Source organism: Haliotis rufescens, unplaced genomic scaffold (genome assembly GCF_023055435.1).
Source record: "Haliotis rufescens isolate VD_foot unplaced genomic scaffold, xgHalRufe1.0.p SCAF_5, whole genome shotgun sequence".
In the NCBI taxonomy this organism is placed as follows: domain Eukaryota; kingdom Metazoa; phylum Mollusca; class Gastropoda; order Lepetellida; family Haliotidae; genus Haliotis; species Haliotis rufescens.
The window spans coordinates 15,562,287-15,573,110 of NW_025964223.1; the positions used below are offsets into that span (position 1 = coordinate 15,562,287).

Consider the following 10,824-nt stretch of genomic DNA (forward strand, 5'->3'; position numbering starts at 1 on the left):
CTTGTACTAGTCCGGACTGATGACGATTTATAGTGCTAGCTCACTGAGATACCATGTCGCAGTTTAACATGAATACCCCACTCAGACACAGTATACGGACTCCGAGCCGACCAGTCCTTGTTTTAGCCCCTTAATGTCGAGCGCCAGACATGGTAACAACAAGTACCATCTTTTAACGTCTTTAGGTATGACGCGGCCGGGGATTAAAACCCGGACCTTCCGCTCTACCACTAGACCACGGAGGCGGTTTTGTACATTAAGATATACAATCAATGTATAAGATTAGAGAGGATTACACTGTAGACTGATACAGGTGTGGAATCTGTTCAGTACTCATTGAGAACACATTATACTGCATCCCCACCCCATGCATCATATCACACATATAAACATAACATATCCGACAATCCCTATTATTACCGTAGTCGACGTAATAAGCGCCCAGGGCGCTCTCACAATTAAAAATAGGGGGCTCTCATTGGAATATTATTTGGGTGAAAAAAACAGAGTTGAAAGATAAATTTCGTGGTTTATGTACGACAGATATATTTTTCTAGAATTTAATTGCCCATAATTTAGGGTGCATATAACACATGAGTGCGTATTGTACGCAAATAAATAAGTCTTGTGAACATTGATCAATCAGAAGGGGTGTTAATTGGGATTGTTCACTAGCCAATATATTAGCAAATACCGCAGTGGGCGCTTATTAGAGCGGGGCGCTTATTACGTCGAATATGGTATATTAAGAAAAGATTTCATCTTTTCGAGAAATGACACACGCATATTGTCTCCAAGTCAAGTCTGATAATTTATTGACTTTGACTAAGCATGGAATGGGAATATTCTGGTGATGGTATTCTCCAAATGAGATGTCTTCGTTTGTTTGAAGTTTTGTATCTTTATTAAATAATTAAACAATTGTAGAGTTTATATGCAGTCAATACCTGTTTTAATGGACCCGATAAAGCAGTATCAATATCAGTCTATTAAAACAGGTATTGACATCATATAAAGTCTACAACTGTATATTTTAGGATATGTTATGTAGGACAGGTGAGGTGAAATGGGTTATGTGTCTCATGATGTTCAAGATTATTGCACTTGTATGACAATAAGATGTACAATGTGATATGTATCCCACTATGACTCCCCATGCTCCCACTTCAACTTATGTAGATGCATGAGGTAGTTTATTGCAACACCCTTAACATGAGCTCATACAAGTAGTGATAATATCATACTTGCACACTTCTCATTCACACTACCAATACTTATGGCACTTATATTATTTTTTTTTTGTGTTTGTGTGTGTGTGTGTGTGTGAGAGTGAGTCACAGAGAGAGAGACTGACTGATACTAATGCTGGTTTTATAGTGCTTGCCCACTGATATACCATGCCTCAGTTAAACATGGATTGCCAATAAGGCACAGTCCTTGTTACCTCCCCTTGATGCCGAGTGCCAGGCAGGTAAACAACAAGTACCATCTTTTGATGTCTTTTGGTATGAAGCGGCCTGGGATTGACCCACTGACTTTCCGTTTTCTGTGTCGACTCTCTATCCACAAGACATGGAGGCAGTCTTTTGCCATTTGAAGTGTAATGTCTGAAGAGACTACAAGAAAGACAAAACCACCGACTATCTGAAATAGGACGTGACAAAAGCAGAGTGTGATGAATGTTTTAATTTCTTGTTTAACTTTTTACAGTACCAAGCTAATGTTATCTGTCCAGAGCAATCTTGATACAAACTATACACAAACACAGAACAGTCACTCTAGAATCATGGGTGCTCATACGGCCTCCTTGATTAGATTTGTGTACGTCTTGATCTTGGTTGCCATAGACATATCAACATACTTGTCTCCGATGTTAACAACCATACCACCGATAACGGCAGGATCAACCTGAAACAATAAATTGCTCTATTATCTATCACTCAGCACAGATCCTTAGACATCCACAGCTAATGGACGATTCAAACAAACAACAACACTGATTGGAATTGGCCTAGTTTAAGCTAAGATTTTACAATATATATAGCATCATCACATCACCTCATGCGTTCACCATTCAATCTATGTGATGATCCACATAGAATTATAAAAACAGTATCAGACTGCTGGGGATAGTGAATTTCTGAAGCCATCATTCTTACAGGTAACTGGTAACTATGGTAACCTGACCTATATGGATATCAATCTGAGGCTATGCCAGGCAATGATTACTATTTTAACTGATAGACCTGAAATTTGACTAACAGTCTCCTTTTATTTCACTAGATATGTTGGCCTGTTCCATTATAGAAATACTTAAATTGTAACACTACAAACTACCCTTTCTAATTTCTTTGGTAAACAGTTTTCCAAATTTCAGCGACCCAATAGATTTGGAAATAAATATGCAAACCAAGAGAAAAGAAGAGCTCTCATTTACCAGGTAGTATTTTTTATAACTGTTCTGCCCAACATCTAACAACGCCCCTTGTTCATATCTGGGTAACACTCACCAAGACCTCTAGCTGAATTGTCTCCCCTTTCTGCAGGAACCCTTGAAGAGCATCCTTCAGTTCCTTGAGGCTGGCATTATCTAGCGCCTGGAACATGTACCAAATCTCACCATTAGCTGGAGTTCTAGTCATAAAATACAACTGAGAAAATGAATATAAACTGTCCATTTATACTAATTCCTTGTCTCCAATACAACCTACACCTTGTACAATTGCCATATTCCAATATACAGACTATATAAGAACTTAAAGCTTCATACAACAATGACATAAGAAAGTGAATCACTGTATGAACCACAGAAAAAATCCAGATTCATTTCAATGTAAGACACAAAGGCAATTTGATGAGCTTGATAACAGTATGACATGGATTTCATATGGTCTCTCCACCCAAGGTTGGTGTAAACTGGGCAGCACCACTTGTATGTAGATAATACTGCTTGAAGCATGATTGATGCAGTGGGATATATTGAGTCAGTTCCTGGCTCTCACCTTGGCTGTCGTGACCTTGCAGACTACCTCCCCTCTGTGGGCACTCATGATCTTGCCAAATGCACCAATAACTGCACCAACCTTGTTGATACGACCATTCTCGGCCAGGGCACCTGTAACACAAAACTTCATTTATCATTGAAACTAAAGTTTTCAATTTTAGATATAGCGCTTTGTTTGATTATTCTACCATAACTTATTATGTATTGTCTTCAGTGTGAGAAATTAAAATAATTTTTGATAAGTTTGAATCATATTCAGAACACTAAATTATGGAATTTGCCATTTTGAAGAGTATTTCAGATAATTCACAGCATGTCCGTTTAACATGCTTAATGAGTGAGTGAGTTGTGTTTAACGCCGCTTTTAACAGTATTCCAGTTATATCGCGGCGTGTCAGCTTAATGTGGGAGGAAAGCCCGAAGTGATGCAGGTCTCAGACATTTTTCACTTCAGTGAAACCCACAAGCACGGGTATGGTGCTGACAAACCTAGAAACATAATCGGGGCGAACCGGGATTCGAACCCACAATCACAGGTTTCTGGCGTGTCCAAGGGACGCAACTCTGCACAGCGAATCGCGGCGCCTTAGACGACTGGGCCACCCGTGCCCTCCTTAATGAGTGAGGCAAGCCCTGAAACAGACGTACACAGTATCCACAAGTAACAGGAAGATGCCAACAGGCCGTGATACAGGGACAGATACAGCCACTAGTCCATTAGTCCGAGACAAGTGAAAATCTTGAGGGACAATTTGATTTCTCCTAAAGCTATCTACTTTACATGAACTACTTGTGTGAAATGCGCTGTGGATTAGTTGGAATAGACCAATGGGGTCTAGCCGTGGCCATGGTTCATAGGAGCTATTCCACAATTGAAACCCATGGCCCCATGTCAAGTGGAAGACAAGTTGAAAGTGAACATGACTAACCGAAAAGATTCACAGTAAGTGGAGAGACATTCTGTTTCTTCAGGACACCCTCCAATACAACTGAAAAACAAATGGACAATATGCACAAACAATAACATTAGTTTCAACTACATGTATTTACATGGTTTCATGGAACAAACAATTAGTAAATTGATCTCATTATCATCAAAGCCCATTCAGAAGAACTACATTTAACTGTAGTTACCAAAAACAGCTTGTGTATACAAAAACTGGGAACCAATCATGACCTGGAATCCCTGCAAGGAGAGACCAGCATGAGGTACAGGGGACCAATCTGATCCAGACTCCCCGCAGGGAGACGAGCATGAGGTACTGGGGACCAATCTGATCCAGACTCCCCGCAGGGAGACCAGCATGAGGTACAGGGGACCAATCTGATCCAGACTCCCCGCAGGGAGACGAGCATGAGGTACTGGGGACCAATCTGATCCAGACTCCCCGCAGGGAGACGAGCATGAGGTACAGGGGACCAATCTGATCCAGACTCCCCGCAGGGAGACGAGCATGAGGTACAGGGGACCAATCTGATCCAGACTCCCCGCAGGGAGACGAGCATGAGGTACTGGGGACCAATCTGATCCAGACTCCCCGCAGGGAGACGAGCATGAGGTACTGGGGACCAATCTGATCCAGACTCCCCGCAGGGAGACCAGCATGAGGTACAGGGGACCAATCTGATCCAGACTCCCCGCAGGGAGACGAGCATGAGGTACTGGGGACCAATCTGATCCAGACTCCCCGCAGGGAGACGAGCATGAGGTACAGGGGACCAATCTGATCCAGACTCCCCGCAGGGAGACGAGCATGAGGTACAGGGGACCAATCTGATCCAGACTCCCCGCAGGGAGACGAGCATGAGGTACTGGGGACCAATCAGACCCGGGCTCCCCTCAGAAAAACAAGCACAAGGTACTGGAGACCAATCTTGACCCGGACTCCCCGCAGAGAAACAAGCATGAAATACTAGAGACCAATCCCTGCAGTGTGCAACTGTGAGTGAATATTTGGAAAAGGGCATTGTGTCCCCCGAATATCTGATTGTTGAGTCCTGGTGGAGTAAGTTCAATAGCTACCTTTCTTCTCTGCCCTCTTGAGTGAGGGGTTTGCGATGAAGTCAGCCAACTTCTTGTCTTTCTGCAGTAATTGCTGAAAACAGTAACAAGAAATAATTGACATCATTTGATTAAATTTAGCAATGACAAACATACTCTCTTGAAAAGAGTTATGCAATGTTTTTCATCCCTCGAGTTAAGTTTTACGCTGTTTGAATATGTTGATGATTTTACAAAATACAGTTCAAGCTACTTAGTCGTAGTACATTTCTCAAAGTGCAGGTGTATCTTCTAGCCGCTTCCTAGGATCTACTCTAGGAGAGAGAAAAAAAAGGAAAATTCAGTTTGAATATTTTGAAACCCAAAACACATAGAATTGGGATATTTCAATCAGAAATACTCTTTTAAATTCTGGTCAATACAAAAAAAGGTAAACTTGAGTCACTAAATAGTATTCATGCCAATCACGGTAATGGTGCTGGATCTTAGCTCAACAAACGAGCTTATATGTACAAAATGAATTGAGTGAATTTACTAAGTACAACAATTAGCAATAGTCATCATGCAACCGCCTGAAAAAAAATCAAGTCTGGACAAGGCTAGAGACTGAATATATGAGCAATGATCATTCCCCCAACCTGACCATGCTGACCACCAAATCCGAATTAACTGTCTCTTGTGGCCAGCACTGGGGTGTTGGGACATTGTCAAGTCCATGATGTACTTACATCAAATGAATTCAGCTCCTTCTCTACAGCATCCAGTTTCTTTTCCTTGGTGGCTGCGGAGTAGAGAGCATGGGCGTATCTACCTTCCACCCCATACACCTGGATTGGGGGCTGCAGAATACAAACATTCATTATTCACTGCAATACTGTAATGTTGTTTTTTGGGGTGAAAAGATTGTGGACATTTGGTTGTGGAAATATCATCGAGTGACCACGTAAGTTAGCTTGTCTTGTGATTAAACATGTAAAAGTATTAAATGTTTGTAATTGTCTTTGCAGTATCAAGAGAAGTCGTTCATTCATTTTTTCTCAGTACATCATCAGAGCTCCAGATAAGCTGCGTATCTGCGTAAAATATGCATCAGAAATGCAGAAATATGCAGTAAAATAAAATCCAAGCGTATCAAATACACAACGAACATTACAGATACGCTACAAAAATAAAACTTGTGCGTATCATCAAAATATTGTGAAGTAACCCTGCGTATTCGATTAGCAAATCAGCAACTTGTTTTGAAATCATAAACGGGCATTCCGTCAACCTTGCCAAACTCCACGATGACAGTTACATCATGATCATTTGCCATCACACTTTCTTGTGGAAGTATTGTGGTATTTTTGAGTCCTATAAAGCTCTCGAACCCACAAGACACCAGTTTGCAGGGACTAGATGAATAGTGTTTTTAAATATTTAACTTAAACACCCACATGTGTAAAAACTAGTGGGTAACAGAAGTTTAAATACCCAGATAGAATTACTGATACCCAATGATTTTAAAATGCACGGGCAAAATACCCACAACACTAAAAGCTTATCTGGAGCTCTGCATCATACTCATTGTCAAGTTGGCTTGGATACACCCTGACTGATAGAGAGGCATTAGGCAGTCCCCCAAATGTTTGTTTAATGTTAAAGGTATCCATGAAGACTAGTAGAATTTCAGTGTGTTTTAGAGGCTGACGTTATATATCATCACTATTCTGGCTGGTAATGTTTCATGTTAAGTTGCATCCCTGATCAAGTCATTGTCAATGTCACTGTCTTTCAAGGTGTGGAATATGAGTCTTAGTTTTGTGATATCTCACAGCACAAAATTACAAAAATGAGAATCTGCATGACAAAGTAATCTGGAAGTGCAAGATGGCTAGATTATCATAGTCATACTTACTGTGACAAGTTTGGCCAGACTTGCTGCTGAGACACTGAAGGACCGGGTCTGAAGACATATAACATCATTGTAAATTGAGTCACAGTAATTATATCAGAAAGAAAATCTCAAATGTTTGCACCAGACTAATCATTTAAGCATACACATGATACAAGAATGGGAAGTCCAACATCAGGAAAATCCTAACATCAACCACGTTTCCGCATGTCCTGAATAAGATCTAAAATAATTACTTTGCTGCAAACGCATCATTAGTAGGCTAGCCGATAAACTCAAAAAGTTTGCATGGAGTGAGACCTAACTGAGCTGGGACCTGGCAAATTGCTATTCACATACTCATATCACCTTTCATATGACCATTTTTTATACAAATGATGTGGAATCATCATGTGTCACAGAATCTTTTTTCACATTTCCCACAAAAGACAGAAATACGGGTCACGGACCTTTATGAATGTAAAACTTTTATGAAACCCATGAACATATGTACATCAATGGTTGGTAAACCAATGATAAAAATCATGGGGAATATGTGATTCAAACACAAAAAGTATCCTGGTTTGGCCACAGGGATTGGAAGCCCCTAGACCACCAGGACATCTGTGCACCATGAGTGTGTTCAAGGGGAGAAGGAGCAACATGATCAAGCTGGCCCTTGGCCATTCTTGTACCCATTTACTACGCTTACTGTAGTCTACAATCTTCCGTAGGGTCTACAACCCTTTTTAGTGTATCAGGGTTATGTATTCTTAGGTTAGAGGACGGTGCACCCATGAAAGAGGTGATAGAAAGAAGTCATCATGCTTATTGTATCTTGCAAGCGAAATCACCAGTGCAGGGTACATTAATGTCTCGATAAAAGACCAACTGCAATTTTAGTAAAATAGATGTCAATAAGTAGTGACCTTCGAGAAAAGTTGGAATAAAATGAATATAAGAAAATGTGACGCAGCCCATACCAGGCCCGCAGGAGCCTTTAGCAACCGGTAAGCATGTTCTTTTGATAACAAGTAAGCTGAACCAAGCCATATTCAACAATCCTTCATCTTTATTGTAGTTGCGTGTTGCCTGGGTAAGGAAGAAATATCTTCTTTATGCCGTGTTACAACTTGCATTAACACACAAACTTACCAACTGCATGAACTTGAAAGACGCCATTTTGACCGGAGAGGACACCGGAAGTGGATGTAATGCTGGGGAAGATACAAAACCTAAACTTCCGGTGGCACAAAGTGTGCTCAGCAGCAGTCGGAAACTTTCATAGAGATACGCCGCCATGCCGAGTTATGAAATGTCATTGATCATAAAGGCTGCTTTGAAAAGAGTAAGACCTTAATCTCTTAAATATAAAAAAAAACAGAATCACGTAGACATTCAATGTAAGATTGTCCTATTGTGGATGACCTTCAGTTTTCGTGCATAATTTTCAGAAGTATCCATCAAGTTGTTTTATCTATTTTGGTGTGTTCGGCCTCTTTATAGTTGGATAGTGGAAAAGAAAAATAAGTCTAACCAATTCTCAATAGAATTGATCGATAAACATAACTATTATTCACATTTTCTTAATTAATTACAAGCAATATATGCACTGTAATCTTCTCGGCTGCTGATACAGATGCTCAGAATAAACAATAATATACTGGCCATTCGAAATTGTCTCAACCTTTGGTCATAATTTGTTTCATGTAACATGTTTCAGCCTGAATTGAGTCATGTCATACGCAGAACATGTGAATCGCTGATCGGAAAAGGAGGAATAATAAGGTCAATGGAAAACCTGGGTCTTAGACCCTTACCCTACAAAATGGCATGTCAAGGCAAAAAACAGACAGAAGGAAAGTAAGTAACAGGAAGTTTTGTTTTGCACATATCAGATTCATCAGGTTGATAGTCGATCCCCCCCTGAAGATACAGGTTAGAATTTGTCTCCAGCAACTCCTGCTTGTCATTAGAGCGGCTAATGTGATCGGATGGTCAAGTTCGCTGACTTGGTTGATTCATGTCATTATATTCTAGATTGATGCTCATGATGTCAATCACTGGACTGTCTGGTCTAGACTCGATTATTCACAGACCACTGTCATATAGCGGCTTTAGACAACTCACAAACAAATCATAATCAGTTGTACATGCACAATCAATTAATGGCAACAGAATTTAACTGAAAAGAACTCAAATACTGAAAGCATGTTGCCATATCCCCAAATGCACAACTCCTTTTCAATAAAGCTTTGCCCACACTTGCAGTGCTTCCCTCCTACAGTCTGGATCCATGCCTTGGAATATCAAAAATAAGTGTGTTATATCGTAACCTTGATTCTTTAAGCTGAAAATGTGCAAATCTAAAAAATTTCATGGTACAGTTTTAATCGTAAATAGAATTCAAAGTCACATTTGTGTATGAACACACCCCACACTCCCCATAATGAGTGATCAGTCCCTTATGTATTCATGTGAACATGCTGAATAAAATAAAACATCTGATTACCTGTATCATTTGGCAACAGGACGAGAAAAACAGAAGAATTATCGCATTGCATTGGCTAACCTTATTTATTAAAAAATTGACTTTCACTTTGTGTGGATTCATTGCAGTATGAACCTTCATAGAGTGAGGGTCACACTGTATGAACATCGAAGCTTGCTACCACAACTATATCATGCAGTCAAACTCTTTGATGTTTCTCACTGTATGCTAAAGCGCTGAGTTCAAGATTAAAGGGTCTAAATGATCAGAAACAATGCTTCTGTATGTATTCGTGTCAGGGAATTCCCAGGGCTTCCCCCAGGAATGTGGAAGTAGTCCATCAGTGATTACGCCATTTCAAGAATACGGTCTCGTGAAAAGCATATGAACGTCAAATTGTGTTGTGCATTCACTTAAAAGCGTCAATTTCGTGGTCATGTGACCGACCTCTCGTCCAATAGAAAAAGCCATATTTCGTGTAAACTTCACATTATTTTGGATTATCGTTTTCTGTTTCAGCTACGTTCTCATTAACTTTGACAGTTCCACAGAGTCTGTTACGAATATCCAAGACGACCTGAAGAGAGATGTGGACATCATTAGACCCAGCATCCTCCGCCGGGATGAGGACTTCGTGCGGCCATGTTTGAGGGGACCGTGTTTATTCAATGAGCTGCCGAACCCTGACCACGAGAGACGAGTGTGGAAGCGGAGGGTGCTGAAGAAGGTTCACATGACCCGCAAAGATAAAGAGAGATTGTTATAGCATGTGTCCAGCTTAGATTGTAGGCATTTATCATTGTTTATACTTTATTGTATTGTGTTTTTAGTATCTACTACGTTAACAATCATGTCGAGACTTTGACAAGAGATTTGCAACACGAATGTGATGTCCAAGGTAGAAAAGTGTTGAAATGTTCCAGTAGATATGTGTGTGGAAAATATGTTTGTCATCATCATAAAGGCCACATCAATTTAAATCTTGTTTTGTTTTTTTCTTGGTTGATATGCAAGAGGAGATCAACAACAACAAAATGTTGTCAGATTGGAAACTGGTTATTTTCCTAAAAGCTTCCACTTTAAACAAATATTATGATTAATATAATACAAACAACAGAAATATATTTATAAAACTTACAGTTATAGTCAGTGTAACTGGAAACTGGCTTCATGTGGTCTGGGGTCAAGGGTGGCCCAGTCATCCAAGGCACTGTGCAGAGTTGCGCCCCTTAGACATGCCAGAAACCTATGATTGTGGGTTTGAATCACGGTTTGCCCCATTTATGTTTCTAGATTTGTCAAGGTTTGGCTGAAAACTTTCTCCGAAACACTGCAAAATTAAGGTCCTAAGTTTATGATCGTCATGTAGTTTGAAGCAAAGAGATACATTCCGTTGTGTGTCACCTGTTCCATTTATACACACACCAATTCAAGAACTGGTATATTCCACTCTG

The 10,824-nt window shown here is 40.2% G+C and overlaps 2 protein-coding genes across 2 annotated transcripts; one reads left to right on the forward strand and one right to left on the reverse strand.

Moving 5' to 3' along the window:
- Positions 1-1,668: 1,668 nt before the first annotated feature.
- On the reverse strand, positions 1,669-8,181 carry LOC124113271 (ATP synthase subunit O, mitochondrial-like). Its single transcript, XM_046473566.1, has 8 exons — positions 8,035-8,181; positions 6,904-6,951; positions 5,735-5,845; positions 5,028-5,100; positions 3,934-3,993; positions 3,003-3,115; positions 2,511-2,597; positions 1,669-1,908 (listed from the first exon to the last, which is right to left on the reverse strand). Exons 1-8 carry the CDS (start codon positions 8,179-8,181, stop codon positions 1,795-1,797), a joined length of 753 nt encoding a protein of 250 aa, XP_046329522.1. The 3' UTR covers positions 1,669-1,794.
- LOC124113273 (28S ribosomal protein S6, mitochondrial-like) lies at positions 8,091-10,350 on the forward strand. The gene is made up of 3 exons (XM_046473567.1): positions 8,091-8,227; positions 8,603-8,742; positions 9,890-10,350. Exons 1-3 carry the CDS (start codon positions 8,180-8,182, stop codon positions 10,134-10,136), a joined length of 435 nt encoding a protein of 144 aa, XP_046329523.1. The 5' UTR covers positions 8,091-8,179; the 3' UTR covers positions 10,137-10,350.
- Positions 10,351-10,824: the final 474 nt, after the last annotated feature.